The sequence below is a fragment of the Schistocerca americana genome, chromosome 9 (assembly GCF_021461395.2).
Source record: "Schistocerca americana isolate TAMUIC-IGC-003095 chromosome 9, iqSchAmer2.1, whole genome shotgun sequence".
In the NCBI taxonomy this organism is placed as follows: domain Eukaryota; kingdom Metazoa; phylum Arthropoda; class Insecta; order Orthoptera; family Acrididae; genus Schistocerca; species Schistocerca americana.
In genome coordinates, this window is record NC_060127.1 from 173,436,320 (window position 1) to 173,460,783 (window position 24,464).

Consider the following 24,464-nt stretch of genomic DNA (forward strand, 5'->3'; position numbering starts at 1 on the left):
TCTAATAAAACCGCAAGTCATTCCAAGCATGTGTGTCAATTTCTACCTCTCTATCTACATTAAACCGTGGTTTATTAAGTTTTCAAAGTTATACATCACCCGGTATGTAGATGTAGGGAGCTCTGATTTACACGATTGGTACTTTTGAATCCTAGCTGGTTGGAGGTCATTTCTCTGTTCCAGTCAGTACATTTTGGAATGGTTGAAGACTTATAGCCTGCTGTCTGTATCTGTGCAGCTGCTGGGCACCTGGTACGTGGTCGAGGTCATTTCGCCGGTGTCTGTGGGGACGGTGTGCGACGGCTTCCAGCTGACCAAGCTGAACGTGAGCCGAGCCTGGGAGGACCTGGAGGCGGAGGCGGTCATCATGAGCCGCTTCGGGAGACTGCCCGGAGGCCCCACCATCTACTTCAACCGCACCATGCTGGTGGGAGGCGGCGCGGGGGCGTCCAGCGACGGCCAGCACGAGGAGACCAGGGGCCCCAGTGAGTACTGGCGCCTGTGCTCCCAGTGGGTGCATGCCCCAAAGCACCAACGGGGCAAGGGTCGCTCTACACTACTGGCCATTAAAATTGCTACACCAAGGAGAGATGCAGATGATAAACGGGTATTCATTGGACAAATTTATTATACTAGAACTGACATGTGATTACATTTTCACGCAATTTGGGTGCATAGATCTTGAGAAATCAGTACCCAGAACTACCACCTCTGGCCTTAATAACGGCCTTGATACGCCTGGGCACTGAGTCAAACAGAGCTTGGATGGCGTGTACAGGTACAGCTGCCCGTGCAGTTTCAACACGATACCACAGTTCATCAAGAGCAGTGACTGGCGTATTGTGACGAGCCAGTTGCTCGGCCACCATTGACCAGACGTTTTCAATTGGTGAGAGATCTGGAAAATGTGCTGGCCTGGGCAGCAGTCGAACATTTTCTGTATTCAGAAAGGCCAGTACAGCACCTGCAACATGCGGTCGTGCATTATCCTGCTCAAATGTAGGGTTTCGCAGGGATCGAATGAAGGGTTGAGTCTATGCTGCTGCAAACGTCGTCGAACTGTTCGTGCAAATGGTTGTTGTCTTGCAAACGTCCCCATCTGTTGACTCAGGGATCTAGACGTGGCTGCACGATTGGTTACAGCCATGCGGATAAGATGCCTATCATCTAGACTGCTAGTGATACGAGGCGGTTGGGATCCAGCACGGCGTTCCGTATTACCCTCCTGAAGCCACCGATTCCATATTCTGCTAACAGTCATTGGATCTCGACCAACGCGAGCAGCAATGTCGCGATACGATAAACTGCAATCGCTATAGGCTACAATCCGACCTTTATCAAAGTCGGAAACGTGGTGGTACGCATTTCCCTCCTTACACGAGGCATCACATCAACGTTTCACCAGGCAACGCCGGTCAACTGCTGTTTGTGTATGAGAAATCCGTTGGAAACTTTCCTCATGTCAGCACGTTGTAGGTGTCGCCACCGGCGCCAACCTTGTGTGAATGCTCTGAAAAGCTAATCATTTGCATATCACAGCATCTTCTTCCTGTCGGTTAAATTTCGCGTCTGTAGCACGTCATCTTCGTTGTGTAGCAATTTTAATGGCCAGTAGTGTATTTATTTACTTATTTATTTACACGTCAAATTCCGTAGGAGCAAATTTAGGAGCACATCTCCAAGGTCATGGAATGTTTCACTACATGAAATTACAACAGAAAAGTAATAATAGATACAAATAAAATGTCTCTGAACCCGAAAACAGTCAAGCCATAAGTATAAGTAAACGCAATCAACAACACAACAAGAATCAGCTTAATTTTTCAAAGAACTCCTCGACAGAATAGAAGCACTGACCCATGAGGAAACTCTTCAGTTTCGATTTGAAAGTACGTGGATTACTGCTATGATTTTTGAATTCCATTGGTAGCTTACTGCAAATGGATGCAGCAGTATACTGCACGCCTTTCTGCACAAGAGTTAAGGAAGTGTGATCCAGATACAGGTTCGATTTCCGCCAGATATTGAGTTAAAGCTGCTTATTCTTGGCAATAATCTAATATTTAAAATTGAAACAAATGAGCCCTCAGTCACTAATATTTTTAGTCTTATGGACCAGGTTCAACACTTCTAAGAGTGCCTTTATCAGAATTGAAACAATTAAAATGACCTATATCATAGTTACTAATTTATAGGAAACGCTATTTTTATATAAAAAGTGTAAGTACTGACTAACAATAAAAGACAGAGGCAGTACTTACATGTGACATACAAAATAATTAACAGGCCAGATGTGTCATGTAAGTACTGCCTCTGTCTTTTATTGTTAGTCAGTACTCACACTTTTTATATAAAAAATAGCTTTTCCTATAAATTTGTAACTATGTTATAGGCCATTTTAATTGTTTTAATTCTGATGAAGGCACTCGTAGAAGTGTTGAAATCTGGTCAATAAGACTAAAAATATTAGTGACCGAGGGCTCATTTGTTTCAGTTTTAATTTAGAAACGGTCACTGAACCAAGCAGCCAAGTTTAAAACTTTAAGCTAATATTGTCAACAAGAAATGACAGTAAGGAACATATATATTGATATGCCAACATCAAAATACCCAGTCTCGTGAACATTGGTCGGGAAGAGGTTCGTGAACTTGCACCACTTATTGCCCGAACCGCCCGTTTCTGAGCCAAACACCATCATTTTAGAATGTGGAAGTGTTACCCCAAAATATAATACCATACGACATAAGCGAATGAAAATAAGCAAAGTAGACTCATTTTCGTGTACAACGATCACTCACTTCAGATACCGTTAGAACAGTAAAACTGGCAGCATTAAGTCTTTGAACAAGATCCTGAATGTGGGTTTTCCACGACAGTTTACTATCTATCTGAACACCTAGAAATTTGAACTGTTCAGTTTCACTAATCATGTGCCCATTCTGTGAAATTAAAAGGTCAGGTTTTGTTGAATTGTGTGTTAGAAACTGTAAAAACTGAGTCTTACTGTGATTTACTGTTAGTTTATTTTCTACAGGCAATGAACTTATGCCAGGAACTGCACTATTTGAAACCGAAACAGTGTTGTACCCAACATCCTTTACTACCAAGCGAGCTAGTGTCATCAGCAAACAGAAATATTTTATAGTTACTGGTAATACGAGAAGGCATAGCATTTATATAAATAAAGAACAGGACTGACCCCAACACTGATCCCTGGGGCACCCCCCAGTAGACCATACCCATCTCAGCCATTCTCAACACTGTGAATGATGACGTTTTGCTGTCCGTTGCTAAAGTAAGAGGTGAATCAGTTCTGAGCTACTCCCTGAATTCCGTAATGGTCCAACTTCTGGAGCAATATTTTGTGATCAAAACAATCAAAAGCGTTGGTTAAATCAAAAAATATGCCTAGCGTTCGAAGCCTTTTGTTCAAACCATCCAGTACCTGACAGAGAAAAGAGAATATAGCATTTTCAGTTGTTAAACGACTTCTAAAGCCGAACTGTACATTTGATAGCAAATCGTGTGGTATAAAATGATCAATTATCCTTACATACAGAGACTTTTCAATAACTTTAGCAAACACTGATGGCATAGAAATACGTCTAAAATTGTCTACATTATCCCTTTCTCCCTACTGGGTGGTATCTAGTAACGAAGTCTATACTGCACACTAATTTGCTGACTGAGTAAACTGGCAGTGTGAGGCGTCCCAACTATGATTTGGATTCCTCCTGTCTTTCTCTAACTTAGAACAAGTCGAGAAATGTGCAACTAAGCTTACTCGTTTCAAGACAGCCGGTTTTCTCCTTCAAGAGTGTGGTTTGGGCACTCATATTTTGTCCGTTAACTTTATTCTATACCTACATCTAATCTAAGTAGTTACACTATATATACAAAAGTATGTGGACAGCTATTCGTGGACATCATTATGGAGTTATAACGGCTTGTGCTCTCCTAGGGACAATTCTGATGAGGTGTTTGAATATGTGTGGAGCAATGATAGTCCATTCTTTGTCACAAGCCGAAACCAGGGAAGGTAGTAATGTTGAACGCTGGAGACGGGAGTTCTAACTCAAGACAAACGTATTCCATTGGCTTCTGGTCGAGACTCTGGCCATGTCAGTCCATTTTCCACAAATCATTCCGTCTCAGATGCTGCACTTTGACAGGGTGCATTGTCATGCATCATCTGCAGGCTGTTCCTCTACTGTACACAGTACAAAACGCTGTAAAATTTGTCCATATCCTTTCACATTTAGCGCTTCCTTAAGCGCATGAAGGGGACCACATCAAACCCAAATCCTTACATCGGACTGCCAGAAGTTAAAGCGTGATTCTTCACTGCAAACTACTCGTTTCGAGTCATTGATTCCTCAGTGGCGTGGCTGTTTACTCCTCCTCAAGGTGGTTTATGAGGATCTGCTCGATCATTTTGCCCGGTTCTAGTGAACTCCGTATGTACAGTCTTCGTGCCAACTGGACTGCTCCACAATGCTTGACGGTCCCACCCATCAGTATATGAGGTCTACCTGGTCTTTTCTCTGCCCAGAGACTGGGTGTCTGTGTTGTCCTCGTCATTCGATCTTCATCATTATCATTCGCAACATTAGCTAGACGGGACTGCGTCAAAACTGTGTGGTGTCACCGCCAGACACCACACTTGCTAGGTGGTAGCCTTTAAATCGGCCGCGGTCCGTTAGTATACGTCGGACCCGCGTGTCGCCACTGTCAGTGATTGCAGACCAAGCGCCGCCACACGCCAGGTCTAGAGAGACTTCCTAGCACTCGCCCTAGTTGTACAGCCGACTTTGCTAGCGATGGTTCACTGACAAATTACGCTCTCATTTGCCGAGACGATAGTTAGCATAGCCTTCAGCTACGTCATTAGCTACGACCCAGCAAGGCGCCATTATCATTTGCTATTTATCTTGTGATGCATGTACCGTCAGACCGATGTTCACCAATTATGGATTAAGTATTCCAACAGCTACGTACTTTTCTTGCTAGTATAATTACTTTAACTGTTCCCGACCTCACGCCAGCCTGCGTGAGCTTAAACGCGTGCCTTTCGGATTCACCTCCTAGTGGCTTTGCTGTCTTGCCAAGTCACAACAAACTGAACTACGTAAAAATTGGGACTTTGTACAGGCACTGATTACCGCGCAGTTGAGCTCTCCACAAACCAATCATCATCATCATCATCATCATCTACCTGGTCTTAGTGTAGCTACTGTTGTTCCCTTCCCGTTTCCACTTCACATTCACATCAGTAACAGTCGACTTGGGAGAATTTAGGGTTTAAATGTCCTTAACGGATCTGTTACTTAGGTGAAATCCAGTGACTGGTCCACGTCCGAAGACACTGAGCTCTTCTAACCCACACACTCTGCTGTTGTCGCTCCTCCACCGCCCACACAATCCTCCCCACGCCATTTAACACTGACATGTTCGCCTCACGTGACGCCTTTAAACATCAATGTGCGCCTAGTGGTCAGTTCTGCGTTATGTAGGAGTGTCCGGATGTTTTTGATCGGATAGTGTGTTGTTGTTGTTTGTTGTTGTGGTCTTCAGTCCTGAGACTGGTTTGATGCAGCTCTCCATGCTACTCTATCCTGTGCAAGCTTTTTCATCTCCCAGTACCTAATGCAACCTACATCCTTCTGAATCTGCTTAGTGTATTCATCTCTTGGTCTCCCTCTACGATTTTTACCCTCCACGTTGCCCTCCAATACTAAATTGGTGATCCCTTGATGCCTCAGAACATGTCCTACCAACCGATCCCTTCTTCTGGTCAAGTTGTGCCACAAACTTCTCTTCTCCCCAATCCTATTCAATACTTCCTCATTAGTTATGTGATCTACCCATCTAATCTTCAGCATTCTTCTGTAGCACCACATTTCGAAAGCTTCTATTCTCTTCTTGTCCAAACTGGTTATCGTCCATGTTTCACTTCCATACATGGCTACACTCCATACAAATACTTTCAGAAATGACTTCCTGACACTTGAATTTATACTCGATGTTAACAAATTTCTCTTCTTCAGAAACGATTTCCTTGCCATTGCCAGTCTACATTTTATATCCTCTCTACTTCGACCATCATCAGTTATTTTACTCCCTAAATAGCAAAACTCCTTTACTACTTTAAGTGTCTCATTTCCTAATCTAATCCCCTCAGCATCACCCGATTTAATTTGACTACATTCCATTATCCTCGTTTTGCTTTTGTTGATGTTCATCTTATATCCTCCTTTCAAGACACTGTTCATTCCATTCAACTGCTCTTCCAAGTCCTTTGCTGTCTCTGACAGAATTACAATGTCATCGGCGAACCTCAAAGTTTTTATTTCTTCTCCATGAATTTTAATACCTACTCCGAATTTTTCTTTTGTTTCCTTTACTGCTTGCTCAATATACAGATTGAACAACATCGGGGAGAGGCTACAACCCTGTCTTACTCCCTTCCCAACCACTGCTTCCTTTTCATGTCCCTCGACTCTTATAACTGCCATCTGGTTTCTGTACAAATTGTAAATAGCCTTTCGCTCCCTGTATTTTACCCCTGCCACCTTTAGAATTTGAAAGAGAGTATTCCAGTCAACATTGTCAAAAGCTTTCTCTAAGTCTACAAATGCTAGAAACGTAGGTTTGCCTTTCCTTAATCTTTCTTCTAAGATAAGTCGTAAGGTCAGTATTGCCTCACGTGTTCCAGTGTTTCTACGGAATCCAAACTGATCTTCCCCGAGGTTGGCTTCTACTAGTTTTTCCATTCGTCTGTAAAGAATTCGTGTTAGTATTTTGCAGCTGTGACTTATTAAGCTGATAGTTCGGTAATTTTCACATCTGTCAACACCTGCTTTCTTTGGGATTGGAATTATTATATTCTTCTTGAAGTCTGAGGGTATTTCGCCTGTTTCATACATCTTGCTCACCAGATGGTAGAGTTTTGTCAGGACTGTCTCTCCCACGGCCGTCAGTAGTTCCAATGGAATATTGTCTACTCCGGGGGCCTTGTTTCGACTCAGGTCTTTCAGTGCTCTGTCAAACTCTTCACGCAGTATCATATCTCCCATTTCATCTTCATCTACATCCTCTTCCATTTCCATAATATTGTCCTCAAGTACATCGCCCTTGTACAGACCCTCTATATACTCCTTCCACCTTTCTGCTTTCCCTTCTTTGCTTAGAACTGGGTTTCCATCTGAGCTCTTGATATTCATACAAGTCGTTCTCTTATCTCCAAAGGTCTCTTTAATTTTCCTGTAGGCGGTATCTATCTTACCCCTAGTGAGATAGGCCTCTACATCCTTACATTTGTCCTCTAGCCATCCCTGCTTAGCCATTTTGCACTTCCTGTCGATCTCATTTTTGAGACGTTTGTATTCCTTTTTGCCTGTTTCACTTACTGCATTTTTATATTTTCTCTTTTCATCAATTAAATTCAGTATTTCTTCTGTTACCCAAGGATTTCTACTAGCCCTCTTCTTTTTACCTACTTGATCCTCTGCTGCCTTCACTACTTCATCCCTCAAAGCTACCCATTCTTCTTCTACTGTATTTATTTCCCCCATTCCTGTCAATTGCTCCCTTATGCTCTCCCTGAATCTCTGTACAACCTCTGGTTCTTTTAGTTTATCCAGGTCCCATCTCCTTAAATTCCCACCTTTTTGCAATTTCTTCAGTTTTAATCTACAGGTCATAACCAATAGATTGTGGTCAGAGTCCACATCTGCCCCTGGAAATGTCTTACAATTTAAAACCTGGTTCCTAAATCTCTGTCTTACCATTATATAATCTATCTGATACCTTTTAGTGTCTCCAGGGTTCTTCCATGTATACAACCTTCTTTCATGATTCTTAAACCAAGTGTTGGTTATGATTATGTTGTGCTCTGTGCAAAATTCTACAAGGCGGCTTCCTCTTTCATTTCTGTCTCCCAATCCATATTCACCTACTATGTTTCCTTCTCTCCCTTTTCCTACACTCGAATTCCAGTCACCCATGACTATTAAATTTTCGTCTCCCTTCACCATCTGAATAATTTCTTTTATTTCATCATACATTTCTTCAATTTCTTCGTCATCTGCAGAGCTAGTTGGCATATAAACTTGTACTACTGTAGTAGGTGTGGGCTTCGTATCTATCTTGGCCACAATAATGCGTTCACTATGCTGTTTGTAGTAGCTTACCCGCATTCCTATTTTCCTATTCATTATTAAACCTACTCCTGCATTACCCCTATTTGATTTTGTGTTTATAACCCTGTAGTCACCTGACCAGAAGTCTTGTTCCTCCTGCCACCGAACTTCACTAATTCCCACTATATCTAACTTCAACCTATCCATTTCCCTTTTTAAATTTTCTAACCTACCTGCCCGATTAAGGGATCTGACATTCCACGCTCCGATCCGTAGAACGCCAGTTTTCTTTCTCCTGATAACGACATCCTCTTGAGTAGTCCCCGCCCGGAGATCCGAATGGGGGACTATTTTACCTCCGGAATATTTTACCCAAGAGGACGCCATCATCATGTAATCATACAGTAAAGCTGCATGCCCTCGGGAAAAATTACGGCTGTAGTTTCCCCTTGCTTTCAGCCGTTCGCAGTACCAGCACAGCAAGGCCGTTTTGGTTATTGTTACAAGGCCAGATCAGTCAATCATCCAGACTGTTGCCCTTGCAACTACTGAAAAGGCTGCTGCCCCTCTTCAGGAACCACACGTTTGTCTGGCCTCTCAACAGATACCCCTCCGTTGTGGTTGCACCTACGGTACGGCTATCTGTATCGCTGAGGCACGCAAGCCTCCCCACCAACGGCAAGGTCCATGGTTCATGGGGGGGGGGGGATAGTGTGTAAGATACGGAATTTTCAGATGTTCCACACTCTTTTAGCAATCAGGTGCTGTGGGGACCTTTCTTTTTGCTAGGGGCATTTCTTGTATTTATCCACATTTCGTAAATAGTGCCCTTCAATACAAAAAGTGGAATTTCTGTGAAAGTCTCTCCGATGTTTTTACGGTTGTCCAACAACCATCCTTTGCCATACAGATCCGATCGCCAGCGAACAATCGAATTATGCTTCTGATCCTACCTGATAAATTGTTTATATATATTGAGAACATTTGGAGTCCTATTACTCTTCCCTAGAATACTCCGGTTGTTACTTTCAACAGCATACAGCATGATTTTTTCCACCGTGTACAAACTCTAGGGATTGGTCGATGCGAAGATACGGTACAAAATCGATTTAGTTAACTTATGTCTGGAAATGCATGGTTTCCATGCTAGAAACAATTTATTCAATAAAACACTATGTGATCAAAAGTATCCGAACACCTGGCTGAAAATGACTTACAAGTTCGTGGCACCCTCCATCGGTTTGCTGGAATTCAGTAAGGTCTTAGCCCAGTCTTAGCCTTGATGACAGCTTCCACTCTCGTAGGCACACGGTTCGTCAGATGCTGCAAGGATTCTTGGGGAATGGCAGCCCATTCCTCACGGAATGCTGCACTAAGGAGAAGTATCGATGTCGGTCGGTGAGCCCTTGTACGAAGACGACGTTCCAAAACATCCCAAAGGTGTTCTATAGGATTCAGGTCACGACTCTGTGTGGTCCAGTCCAATACACGGATGTTATTGACGAGTGACCACTCCACCATAGGCCGTGCATTATGAGCAGGTGCTCGATCGTGTTGAAAGATGCAATCACCATCCCCGAATTGCTCTTCAACATTGGGAACCACGAAGAAGCTTAACAAATCAATGTAGGCCTGTGCTGTGATAGTGTCACGCAAAACAACAAGGTGCGCAAGCCCCATCCATCAAAACCACGACCTCACCACATCACCACCGCCTCCGAATTATACTGTTGGCACTGCACACGCTGGCAGATGACGTTCACTGGGAATTCGCGATACCCACACTCTGGCATCGGATCGCCACATTGTGTACCGTGATTCGTCATTCCACACGACATTTTTCCACTGTTCAAACGTCCAATGTTTACGCTCCTTACACCAACCGAGGCGTCGTTTGCCATTTACCGGCGTGATGTGTTGCTTATGAGCAGCCGATCGAACACGAAATCCAAGTTTTCTCAACTGCCGCCTGTCATAGAACTTGCAGTGGAATATGACGCAGTTTGGAATTCTTGTGTGATGGTCTGGATAGATGTCTGCCTCTTACACATTACGACCCTCTTCAACTGTCGGCAGTCTCTGTCAGTCAACAGACGAGGTTGGTCTGTACTCTTCCAACATTCTGCGTGGTGTCTGTTTGTTCTAAGTCGTGTCTCCCTACCACTTTCGCGCAACGACGCTCTGAGCGTGTTTTTTAGGGAATTGACTAGTTTGAACCTGGGACCTGTTGCTGGCAAGGAGACGCCAGACCACACATGACATGTAGAGTTCAGAAGAGTTCAGTGAGACTAGCGATGATATAATCAAATACTTAACGATTTCAGCGTCAGCTCCACTGCACTCCCTGTAAAAGAACCTTAATACTAACTAAATTTAGTGGAAGGGGTTAAAGGCTTTCCTATTTTTAGTTAGCTGGTAAAATAACGTCGAAAAATCAGTTAAGTTTACCAATGGAAATTTTATTCTACTCACAAAACATTGTTTATAAATTGCACTATTGATAAAAGGAAATATTTTAATACAGGATGATAAAAACCAACTGCATTCAACAAAAATGTGAACGAATATTCCCTGAATGGGTTTCCAAGCTCTACAATGGATCGAAGGATGACCTATGCCATATCACATCTATAATCTAGGTTTAAATTAAGTTTCATAAAAGAGAAAACTATCAAAAATGGTCTACAGTGACTGTCAGTTATCTTTAATTACTTATTTAACTTGTCGTAAATTATAGTAGCTGATGTGGCTTCTCAATAATTATACAACATAAAAATCGTCGCGTTTCAGATTTTCACTTCTAGTAGCAAATGTGAATACCGCGAAGTTTAATTGACAATCGACACTAGTATTACGTAAAAAGGGGATGTAACAGATGAGACTTCTGCAGTTCTGAGTGTATCCTTATGGCGGCACCGCATGCGATCATTACCTTGTCGGTGGTTAGGCAGCGTCAGGGGGCAGCGGGCGGCACAGCTCCACACACCTCGCCGTCTCGGAAGCAACTCTTCTCTAACCTCCCCTTATTACAATTTTCAGAAGCTGGTTTAAGAAAAAGGTATCTGGCTGTATTTTCAAGTTACCAATCAGGGTCTCAATGTTAACCTTAAGCTCCGCCTACAAAAATTCTGTCTATCCAATGAGAAACGTTATACTTTTTGTGGTGGGGCAATGTTTTTAACGTTTGCAACGTAACAGAGACGCGAAAAAGACTCATGTTAAAACTTGCAGCTGCTGTGGCCCTTTTAGTGTTATCGCAAGATCTATACTGTTCTTCTGGAGGGCTCTATCTTTTAACATGGGCTGGCGGGTGGTCCTGGCGGTCGGCTGGAGCCGTGGGTGTCCGTCCCTTATCGTAGGGCCTCCTAGCCTCCACACCTCTGCTCTCGGCTTCTGTTCTCGTTTCTCCCCTCGGAACTGCGTCTGTTTCACGGTGGGAAGGTATGACATGCATTTAGGCATTCTTGTGTTAGTCTGTGATATTCCATTTGCTCACTCGTTGATCGTATTACTTTGGTTAATTTAATGTCAGGATTTATTCGGAGCTATGTGACATACTGCCGGATTTGCTATAATGTCAGGGTTTTCATGGAAGGTGTTGGATTTGCCTGACACCTTACACTCTTTTGTGCTGTACGTGTCCTTTCACGTTTCCACTTTACCATCGGAAACAGTGGACCTAGGGATGTTTAGGAGTGTGGAAATCTTGCATGCAGACGTATGACACAAGTGACACTCAGTTACCAGACCACGTCCGAAGTCAGTGCGTTCTGGTCTCCCACGATATCCAATGACTACTGAGGTCGCTGGTGTGGAGTACCTGGCAGTGGGTGGCAGCACAATGCAGCTAATGTGAAAAACGTATGTTTTTGCGGGTGTCCGGATACTTTTGATCGCATAGTGTACGTTGTTACAGAGACTGCTGTACCAGGCAGCCACAGTTGCAGTATGCATGGTTTCCTCATGTGTCATGCTCTAGCGCCTTCTCCTGCCAAGTTGTTGGTAATGTTGCGTCGGATTTACTTCTTCTGCTGGCTCACCTTGTACTGGATGTGATACAGCGTTGTACACACGCGGTGTTTACTTGGGAAAAGGCAAATGGCAACGGGAGATGGGCAGGAAGGTTGTATCAGGAGACAGTAACTACAGCATTCAATGTTTGCGACAGTGTTTCACAGTTTGTCTGAGAGAGGGTCGTTTCAGAAAGCAGAAAATCATGAAGGGCATACCCGAAATTTTCGGACACCAAACTAGGAGGAACGTATTCACACTGTGGAAGGAAACCGCTGTGTCAGTACCAGGAAATTGGCCCGCCAGTACGGGGTAAGTCAGACGACCGTATTGAACATTCTCCATGACAATTGTTACTATCCTTATCGCTCAAAGCATCTGTAAGGCTTACTAGCGACAGACTTTCCACATCTGGAGCAGTTTTGTCACTAGTTTCTTCACCAGGCAGCCACAATTCCGGGATTTGTGTCATCCATCCTATCCACAAATGAGCTCACATTTACGTCGAGTGGTATCTCCAACTTTCATAATAGTCATCTGTGGGATAGCGTGAAGAACCCGAATGGCATCGTGACAGCGAATCACGAGTATCGGTGCAGCCGGAATGTGTTGCCCGGGCAATTGGCGATCGTACGAGGGCTATCCACAAAGTACATTACGTTTTGGAATTAAAAATAAATAAAGTATTGGACATTTTTTTATTATATACAGATGAAAGCCACACTTAAATACTACTTTTCTACATAGTTGCCATTTAAATTAAGGCACTTATCGTAACGATGGACGAGCTTGGAAATTCCTTCGTCGTAAAATTCGGCCGCCTACGCCTTCAACCACGTGGTTACCTCTTTTGGGACAGAAAAGGTGTGATTTTTGTGGATTTCCTGGAAAGAGGCACTACAATAAACTCTCAAAGGTATTGCCAAACTCTGCACGACCTCAGAAGAGCAATACAAAACAAGCGCAGCGGAAAGTTGGGCAAAGATCTTACTGATTCACGACAACCCCCGGGCCCACACGGCAAATGCCACTCGTGAAGTTCTCGAATCTTTTAAGTGGGAGTTGTTTCCTCATCCGCCGTACAGTCCCGACCTGGCACCGAGCGACTTCCACTTATTCCCAGGAATGAAGAAGTGGTTGGCTATGCAGCGTTTTGATGACGACGCACCTCTTCAAGAAGAGGTAACCACGTGGTTGAAGGCGCAGGCGGCCGAATTTTACGACAAAGGAATTTCCAAGCTCGTCCATCGCTACGATAAGTGCCTTAATTTAAATAGCAAACTATGTAGAAAAGTAGTATTTAAGTGTGGATTTCATCTGTATATAATAAAAAAAATTCCAATATTTTATTTATTTTTAATTCCAAAACGTAATGTACTTTGTGGATAGCCTTCGTATTTTCAGACCAGTCATGCTTCCAGGTCGCCTAATAGGGCGTAACTACCGGCGTTCCTTGCCGGTGACTTTGCCTCCCCTGCTGGAAAAAGTGCCGTTGGTGATTCGAAGGGTTATGTGGCTGCCACATGATGGTGCTCCAGCCCACTTCGCCGTTAACGACCGGAGGCGTCTCATTCGTGTCTTACCTGGTCGATGGGTCGGACGTGGGGGTCCAGTTGATTGGCCTGCTCGTTCCCCAGATCTCAACCCGTGCCATTTCTGGTTACGGGGCCATCTCAAAAGTAACGTGTATGAATGGCCCAGTCCAGATGTGGAGGCATTGGAGCACCGTATTCATTCTGCCTTTAACACTGTTGGGTTGCAGCCTGGCCGATGTGAACGTTTGAGATACAACATGCTACGGAGCGTACACGCATGCTTTGAGGCACATGGAAACCATTTTCAACACATAGTATAACTTTGGCTGCACGGTATGACACGTATTAGACGGCAGTCAATGTCTGACTCAATAACTGCTCTCTAGTATGGAAACTGTGCATTTGCGGACACAAGTTCATTAGAACTTTTTTGTTCCGTACCCTCTCATCGATCAATCGGTAGAGTTTGTAAACGATTGAAAAAATCACTCTGTATATCGCACTTTGCTCTGTTACAAATGTACTTAGCAAGCCACTAGCATATCTGAACAATGAATGTGCTTGCAAAATTATATCATTCTAAGTTGAAGATATATGGCGAATTATACATGAAAATTCGACTGTTTTAAGTATCGCTGGAGGAGGGGGGATGCTACTGGTCTAAGAAGCAGCTCAGTTTTATGCTAGTATCTTTGCTGAAAGTCAACGATGTATTTGTCGTACGTGTTTTCGATATCAAGGAACACCTTCCATATACAGGGCGTTTCCGTAAGAGCGTGGAAAAATTTAACAGGACATATTGGATGCTCCACTGAACAATTTGAGGTAGGGAACCTGGGGTCAGAGAAGTTAGTTTAAGGAGATAACACGAATAAAGTCGCATTGCTGTTTATTTTTGTTGTTGTTGTTGTTGTTGTTGTTGTTGTTGTGGACTTCAGTCCTGAGACTGGTTTGATGCAGCTCTCCATGCTACTCTATCCTGTGCAAGCTTCTTCATCTCCCAGTACCTACTACAACCTACATCCTTCTGAATCTGCTTAGTGTATTAATCTCTTGGTCTCCCTCTACGATTTTTACCCTCCACGCTGCCCTCCAGTACCACATTGGTGATCCCTCGATGCCTCAGAACATGTCCTACCAACCGATCCCTTCTTCTAGTCAAGTTGTGCCACAAACTCCTCTTCTCCCCAAATCTATTCAATACCTCTTCATTAGTTATGTGACCTACCCATCTAATCTTCAGCATTCTTCTGTAGCACCACATTTCGAAAGCTTCTATGCTCTTCTTGTCCAAACTATTTATTGTCCATGTTTCACTTCCATACATGGCTACACTCCATACAAATACTTTCAGAAACGACTTCCTGACACTTAAATCTATACTCGATGTTAACAAATTTCTCTTCTTCAGAAACGCTTTCCTTGCCATTGCAGTCTACATTTTATATTCTCTCTACTTCGACCATCATCACTTATTTTGCTCCCAAAATATCAAAACTTCTTTACTACTTTAAGTGTCTCATTTCCTAATCTAATTCCCTCAGCACCAACCGACTTAATTCGACTACATTCCATTATCCTTGTTTTGCTTTTGTTGATGTTCATCTTATACCCTCCTTTCAAGACACTGTCCATACCGTTCAACTGCTCTCCCAAGTCCTTTGCTGTCTCTGACAGAATTACAATGTCATCGGCGAACCTCAAAGTTTTTATTTCTTCTCCATGGATTTTAATACCTACCCCGAACTTTACTTTTGTTTCCTTTACTGCTTGCTCAATATACAGATTGAATAGCATCGGGAAGAGGCTACAACCCTGTCTCACTGCCTTCCCTTTCATGTCCCTCGACTCTTGTAACTGCCCTCTGGTTTCTGTGCAAATTGTAAATAGCCTTTCGCTCCCTGTATTTTACCCCGGCCACCTTCAGAATTTGAAAGAGAGTATTCCAGTCAACATTCTCAAAAGCTTTCTCTAAGTCTACAAATGCTAGAAACGTAGGTTTGCCTTTCCTTAATCTTTCTTCTAAGATAAGTCGTAGGGTCAGTATTGCCTCACGTGTTCCAACATTTCTATGGAATCCAAACTGATCTTCCCCGAGGTCAGCTTCTACCAGTTTTTCCATTCGTCTGTAAAGGATTCGCGTTAGTATTTTGCAGCTGTGACTTATTAAACTGATAGTTCGGTAATTTTCACATCTGTCAACGCCTGCTTTCTTTGGGATTGGAATTATTATATTCTTCTTGAAGACTGAGGGAATTTCGCCTGTCTCATACATCTTGCTCACCAGATGGTAGAGTTTCGATGGTAGAGTATTTTTTTTATTCGCATTAATTTACTGCGAATACCATCATTGACAGAATGAACTTACCATTTGTATTGTATCTTACAAAATGTGCCGAAACTGACGGCCATCAGCCTCATACAAAACCGACATTGGCGAACAAGATTCTGACGCACCCTGACGAATATCGCTAACGTGTTTCGAATTACATCACATCACAGGCAACTACAGTTCTGCCAACTAGTTCCATCTCCGTATCCACTTCAGCCTCATACGAGGTGCATTCAAGTTCTAAGGCCTCCGATTTTATTTCTAATTAACTACTCACCCGAAATCGATGAAACTGGCGTTACTTCTCGACGTAATCGCCCTGCAGACGTACACATTTTTCACAACGCTGACGCCATGATTCCATGGCAGCGGCGAAGGCTTCTTTAGGAGTCTGTTTTGACCACTGGAAAATCGCTGAGGCAATAGCAGCACGGCTGGTGAATGTGTGGCCACGAAGAGCGTCTTTCACTGTTGGAAAAAGCCAAAAGTCACTAGGAGCCAGGTCAGGTGAGTAGGGAGCATGAGGAATCACTTCAAAGTTGTTATCACGAAGAAACTGTTGCGTAACGCTAGTTCGATGTGCGGGTACGTTGTCTTGGTGAAACAGCACACGCGCAACCCTTCCCGGACGTTTTTGTTGCATTGCAGGAAGGAATTTGTCCTTCAAAATACTTTCATAGGATGCACCTGTTACCGTAGTGCCCTTTGGAACGCAATGGGTAAGGACTACGCCCTCGCTGTCCCACAACATGGACACCATCATTTTTTCAGCACTGGCGGTTACCCGACATTATTTTGGTGGCGGTGAATCTGCGTGCTTCCATTGAGCTGACTGGCGCTTTGTTTCTGGATTGAAAAATGGCATCCACGTCTCATCCATTGCCACAACCGACGAAAAGAAAGTCCCATTCACGCTGTCGTTGCGCGTCAACATTGCTCGGCAACATGCCACACGGGCAGCCGTGTGGTCGTCCGTCAGCATTCGTGGCACCCACCTGGATGACACTTTTCGCATTTTCAGGTCATCATGCAGGATTGTGTGCACAGAACCCACAGAAATGCCAACTCTGGAGGCGATCTGTTCAACAGTCATTCGGCGATCCCCCAAAACAATTCTCTCCACTTTCTCGATCGTGTCGTCAGACCGGCTTGTGAGAGCCCGATGTTGTTTCGGTTTGTTGTCACGCGATGTTCTGCCTTCATTAAACTGTCGCACCCACGAACGCACTTTCGACACATTCATAACTCCATCACCACATGTCTCCTTCAACTGTCGATGAATTTCAATTCGTTTCACGCCACGCAAATTCAGGAAACGAATGATTGCACGCTGTCAAGTAAGGAAAACCTCGCCATTTTAAATATTTAAAACAGTTCTCATTCTCGCCGCTGGCGGTAAAATTCCATCTGCCGTACGGTGCTCCCATCTCTGGGACGTATTGACAATGAACGCGGACTCATTTTAAAACAATGCGCATGTTTCTATCTCTTTCCAGTCTGCAGAAAAAAAATCGGAGGCCTTAGAACTTGAATGCACCTCGTTCACACGTGACTTTGGATATCGCCATAGGAAGCAATCAAGGGGATTCAAGTCATGTGACCTCGCAGGTCATGGAATAGGATCTCCCCTTCCAATCCAGGAAATACTGCACCGGTTCTGCTCCATCGTATTGTACTGTACGTCTCTGAATAGCAATGAGTAATGAATGGGTCTGTCGTTGATTCGTGGCAAGTTCTGTCATGAGAAAACGTAAATACGATGCTAGTAAAGTAAACAAAACCTGCATCATGACTTCCTGGCAGTCAGGCTGCTCCTCCTTGGTTCCTTGCAGGAAATAAAGAATGTACGTGTAAATAAACAGCACACAATGTTTAAACTTGTACGCATGTTAGTCGTAAATAAAATGGAAAACGATAATGCTACGCAAAGTGGAAGACAAGTTTACTTCCATATCTCCTTAATCTGGCTTCTCCAACCCCAGGCTGCCTATATCAAATTGTTCAGTGGTGCATTATCTACATTCTGTTACATTTTTGCAATCTCTTACGGAAACACCTGTAGATCTCGCGAAATGGCCACGACAATACAGTGAGGGAAATTACGACATGCGCAGAGGCTCACCTCTCCGTCCCTTACCATTTGCGAATGGAGCAGCAGAGGGTGTCAGTCATACTGACATCGGAGGTAACCTTCACTACACATGGTAATATCGGGTGCTGGGTATACATATATACAGGCTGATCAAAAAGTCAGTATAAATTTGAAAACTTAATAAACCACAGAATAATGTAGATAGAGAGGTAAAAATTGACACACATGCTTGGAATGACATGGGGTTTTATTACCACTACAAAAAAAAAACAAAGTTCACAAAATGTCCGACAGATGGCGCTGGACAGCAAAACTGCTACCGTGACAGGTGAGAGGTACGCCGATACGTTACAGAATCGCATCATCCCCACCCTGGCTGATAAACACCTGCTTGAACGTACGACGTTTATGCAGGATGGCGCTCCACCCCATATTGCTAGACGCGTGAAAGATCTCTTGCGCGCGTCGTTTGGTGATGATCGTGTGCTCGGCCGCCACTTTCGTCATGCTTGGCCTCCCAGCTCCCCAGACCTCAGTCCGTGCGATTATTGGCTTTGGGGTTACCTGAAGTCGCAAGTGTATCGTGATCGACCGACATCTCTAGGGATGCTGAAAGACAACATCCGACGTCAATGTCTCACCATAACTCCGGACATGCTTTACAGTGCTGTTCACAACATTATTCCTCGACTACAGCTATTGTTGAGGAATGGTGGTGGACATATTGAGCATTTCCTGTAAAGAACATCATCTTTGCTTTGTCTTACTTTGTTATGCTAATTATTGCTATTCTGATCAGATGAAGCGCCATCTGTCGGACATTTTTGGACTTTGTATTTTTTTTTTTTTTGGTTCTAATAAAACCCCATGTAATTCCAAGCATGTGTGTCAATTTGTACCTCTCTATCTACATTATTCCGTGATTTATTCAGTTTTCAAATTTATGCTGTCTTTTTGATCACCCGGTATGTGGACGGGAATTTTCTGAGAAACGCAAGGATAGTCAAACACAAACGAAAGGAAGTAACATTGGACCGAACGAGTCTGAAATTGGAAGGGAGGCGAGGGAGGAATAGGGGCCGGAGACTATCAAGCAAGAGGATTCAAATGACTGAAATGGCTCTGAGCACTATGGGACTTAACATCTGAGGTCATCAGTCCCCTAGAACTTAGAACTACTTAAACCTAACTGACCTAAGGACATCACACACATCCATGCCCGAGGCAGGATTCGAACCTGCGGCCGTAGCGGTCGCGCGGTTCCAGACTGAAGCGCGTAGAACCGCTCGGCCACACCGGCCAGCAAGCAAGAGGACTAGACTTTCTATTCGTGACAGTCTTCTCACATATTTCCAAGACGGGATACATACTGAGACGGTAGGACAAGCTTTGAATCGCCATGTGACGAGAACAAGACATCAAGAATTACGCGTCTGTTGCAGTTTCTGTTGCAATCATGAACTCTTCTGAAGAGGACGTTCATGTTGCTTATCATTATTTATAGCCCAAAATACTGGACAAGTAAAGGAAGCACTTGGTACACACGTACAATACAATGAATATCAAACATTGTACAACTGTGGTTTCTTGGCAGGCTTTTCAGCAACGAACACAAATTCCACTAATTCTAGAGAATGAGTCGAGACAGTTTCCCCTTTTTTGAGCTACTGGTATCAACAATTGTGACAAATTTGGACATAAATTTTCGCTTGGCTGTTTCTCCTGCTGATAAGCTACTCGTTACAGTAAGGCACGTAACACTTGGTTTAAGAATCATGAAAGAAGGTTATATACGTGGAAGAGGCCTGGAGAAACAGGAAGGTTTCAGATAGATTATACCCGTATAACGATTATACACTGATTTAGGAACCAGGTTTTAAATTGTAAGAGATTTCCAGGGGTAGATGTAGACTCTGCCCAAAATCTGTTCTTTACGAACTGTCGATTAAAACTGAAGAAACTGCGAAAAGGAGGGAATTTAAGGAGATGGGATCTGGATAAACCGAAGGAACCAGAGGTTGTAGGGACTTTCAGAGAGCATTAGGGAACGATTGACAAATACGGGGGAAAGAAATACAGTAGAAGAACAATGGGAAGCTTTGAGAGATGAAATAGTGAAGGCAGCAGAGGATCAAGTAGATAAAAAGTCGAAGGCTAGTAGAAATCCTTGGGTATGAAACAGACAAAAAGGAGTACAAACGTCTCAAAAATGAGATCGGCAGCAAGTTCAAAATAGCTAAGTAGGGATGGTCAGAGGACAAATGTAAATATGTAGAGGCATATATCACTAGGGGTAAGGTAGATACTTCCTACAGGAAAATTAAAGAGACCTTTGGACAAAAGAGAACCATTTGCATGAATATCAAGAGCTCAGATGGAAAACTAGTTCTAAGAAAAGTAGGGAAAACAGAAAGGTGAAATCAGTATACAGAGGGTTTATGCGAGGGTGACGTACATGAGGGCAATCTGGAAGAGGACGTAGATGAAGATGGGAGATATGATATTGCGTGAAGAGTTTGATTGAGCACTGAAAGACCTAAGTCAAAACAAGGCCCCAGTAGTAGACAACATTCCATTAGAGATAGTGATAGCCTTGGGAGAGCCAGTCCTGAAAAAACTCTACCCTCTGCTGAGCAAGATGTATGAGACTGGCGAAATACCTTCAGACTTCAAGAAGAATATAATAATTCCAATCCCAAAGAAAGCAGGTGCTGACTGGTGCGAAAAATACCGAACTATCAGTTTAATAAGTCACGGCTGCAAAATACTAGCACGAATTCCTTACAGACGGATGGAAAAAGTGGTAGAAGCCGACCTCACGGAAGATCAGTTTGGATTCTGTAGAAATATTGGAATACCCGAGGCAATACTGACCCTTACCACTTATCTTAGAAGATAGGTTCAGGAAAGGAAAACCTACGTTTCTAGCATTTGTAGACCTAGAGACAGCTTTTGACAATGTTGACTGGAATACTCTCTTTCAAATTCTGAAGGTGGCAGGGGTCAAATACAGCGAGCGAAATGTTGTTTGTAATTTGCCAAAAACCAGGTGGCAATTATTAGAGTCGAGGGGCATGAAAGAGAAGCAGTGGTTGGGAAGGGAGTGAGACAGGGGTATAGCTTATCCCCGATGTTATTCAATCTGTATGTTGAGCAAGCAGTAAAGAAAACAAAATAAAAATTTGGAGTAGTAATTAAAATCCATGGAGAAGAAATAAAACTTTTAAGGTTTGCTGATGACATTGTAATTCTGTCAGAGACAGCAAAGGACCTGGGAGAGGAGTTGAACGGAATCGACAGTGTCTTGAAAGGAGGATATAAGATGAACATCAACAAAAGCTAAACGAGGATTATGGAATGCAGTCGAATTAAATCAGGTAATGCTGATAATATTAGATTATGAAATGAGACACATAAAATAGTAGATGAGTTTTGGTATTTCGGGGGCAAAATAAATGAGGGTTGTCGAAGTAGAGAGGATATAAAAATGGCTCTGAGCACTATGGGACTTAACTTCTAAGGCCATCAGTCCCCTAGAACTTAGAACTACATAAACCTAACTAACCTAAGGACATCACACACATCCATGCCTGAGGCAGGATTCGAACCTGCGACCGTAGCGGACGCGCGGTTCCAGACTGTAGCGCCTAGAACCGCTCGGCCACCCCGACCGGCAGAGCATATAAAATGTTGACTGGCTACGACAAGGAAAGCGTTTCTGAAGAAGAGAAATTTGTAATATTAAGTGTAGATTTAAGTGTCAGCAAGTCTTTTCTTAAAGTATTTGTACGGAATGTAGCCATGTATGGAAGTGAAATATGGACGATAAACGGTTAAGAGAAGAACAGAATAGAAGCTTTCGAAATGTGGTGCTACAGGAGAATGCTGAAGATTAGATGGGTAGATCACATAACTAATGAGGAGTTATTGAATAGAATTGGGGAGAAGAGGAATTCGTGTCACAACTTGACTAGAAGAAGGGATTGGTTGGTAGGAAATGTTCTGAGGCATCAAGGGTTCACCAGTTTAGTATTGGAGGGCAGAGTGAAGGGGGAAAATCGTAGAGGGAGACCAAGAGATGAATACACTAAACAAATTCAGAAGGATGTAGGTTGCAGTACATACTTGGAGATGAAAAAGTTTACATAGGATATAGCAGCATGGAGAGCTGCAACAAACGAGTCTCTGGACTGAAGACGACGACAACAACAAGCAACAAGTTTGGTGTAAATGTGTGAATTTCTTTTTTAAAATAAACACACCGTCATCTGACTGTTTATTTAAGAACAACCCATACTTAGGCCTTATATACCATTCTCGATTATTGCAGTTCATATTTTTAACATACGAGGTGCATTCAAGTTCTAAGGCCTCCGATTTTTTTTTCTCCGGACTGGAAAGAGATAGAAACATGCGCATTGTTTTAAAATGAGGCCGCGTTCATTGTCAATACGTCCCAGAGATGGCAGCATCGTACGGCAGATGGAATTTTACCGCCAGCGGCGAGAATGAGAACTGTTTTAAATACTTAAAATGGCGACGTTTTCCTTTCTTGAACAACGTGCAATCATTCGTTTTCTGAATTTGCGTGGTGTGAAACCAATTGAAATTCATCGACAGTTGAAGGAGACATGTGGTGATGAAGTTATGGATGTGTCGAAAGTGCGTTCGTGGGTGCGACAGTTTAATGAAGGCAGAACATCGTGTGACAACAAACCGAAACAACCTCGGGCTCGCACAAGCCGGTCTGACGACACGATCGAGAAAGTGGAGAGAATTGTTTTGGGGGATCGCCGAATGACTGTTGAACAGATCGCCTCCAGAGTTGGCATTTCTGTGGGTTCTGTGCACACAATCCTGCACGACGACCTGAAAATGCGAAAAATGTCATCCAGGTGGATGCCACGAGTGCTGACGGACGACCACATGGCTGCCCGTGTGACATGTTGCCAAGCAATGTTGACGCGCAACGACAGCATGAATGGGACTTTCTTTTCGTCGGTTGTGACAATGGATGAGACGTGGATGCCATTTTTCAACCCAGAAACGAAGCGCCAGTCAGCTCAATGGAAGCACACAGATTCACCGCCACCAAAATAATTTCGGGTAACTGCCAGTGCTGAAAAAATCATGGTGTCCATGTTCTGGGACAGCGAGGGCGTAATCTTTACCCATTGCGTTCCAAAGGGCACTACGGTAACAGGTGCATCCTACGAAAATGTTTTGAAGAACAAATTCCTTCCTGCACTGCAACAAAAATGTCCGGCAAGGGCTGCGCGTGTGCTGTTTCACCAAGACAACGCACCCGCACATCGAGCTAACGTTACTCAACAGTGTCTTCGTGATAACAACTTTGAAGTGATTCCTCATGCTCCCTACTCACCTGACCTGGCTCCTAGTGACTTTTGGCTTTTTCGAACAATGAAAGGCACTCTCCGTGGCCGTGCTGCTATTGCCTCAGCGATCTTCCAGTGGTCAAAACAGACTCCTAAAGAAGCCTTCGCCGCTGCCATGGATTCATGGTGTCAGCGTTGTGAAAAATGTGTACGTCTGCAGGGCGATCACGTCGAGAAGTAACGCCAGTTTCATCGATTTCGGGTGAGTAGTTAATTAGAAAAAAAATCGGAGGCCTTTGAACTTGAATGCACCTCGTATATCGCAGGACACTTAACATGTTGTCAAGCTCAATGGACAGAATACAGTGGAGGAGGAAACTCGTAGATGCGTGCTGTCCACTGGGTCTGATCACGTAGTAGTAGTAGTATTGGCTCCTCAGAGTGAAAATCACTATCTCGTAACAGATATAATCGTGGGAGCACATCATGTTTAGTAAAAACAGACTTACGTTGGTAAATAGGAGATGAGCACGTGTCCTTAAAACGCAGTGATAGTGATGAGAGTGCAAATAAAGCGAAGTTCGTAAACACGATTTTATGAAATTCCTTCACCAAGGAGGGAGAATTAAACGTTCAAGAATTCTAGTCAACAAGGCGTCCAGCTTACAGTAGGTAACTTAGTAGATATCCTCGGTGTAGCGAAGCACCTTAAATCACTTAATATAGGCAAATCCTTCTGGTCAGATGGTATACCATTTAAATCCCTTTCAGAGTATGCTGATATAAGAGTAATAGCTGCATATTTAGTAGTCATTGGCAAATGCTCGCTCGCCGGAATATCCGTCCCGAAACACTGGAAAATTTCACAGGTCACACCAAAACTCTGGAAAGGGAAGTAGGAGTAATCCTTTGAATTACAGACCCATATCACAAACATCGATTTGCAGTACGATTTTGGAACATGTACTGAGTTCGAACATTATGAATTACCTCGACGAAAACGATCTACATACAAA

The 24,464-nt window shown here is 43.5% G+C and overlaps 1 protein-coding gene across 1 annotated transcript in view; it reads left to right on the forward strand.

Annotated features, from left to right (window-relative positions):
* Window positions 1-24,464, forward strand: part of LOC124550786 — a 223,375-nt gene that overhangs the window by 144,779 nt on the left and 54,132 nt on the right. Inside the window, exon 3 of the mRNA XM_047125509.1 lies at window positions 239-485. Coding sequence (XP_046981465.1) covers window positions 239-485 — 247 coding nt within the window. The remainder of the gene's footprint in view (window positions 1-238; window positions 486-24,464) is intronic.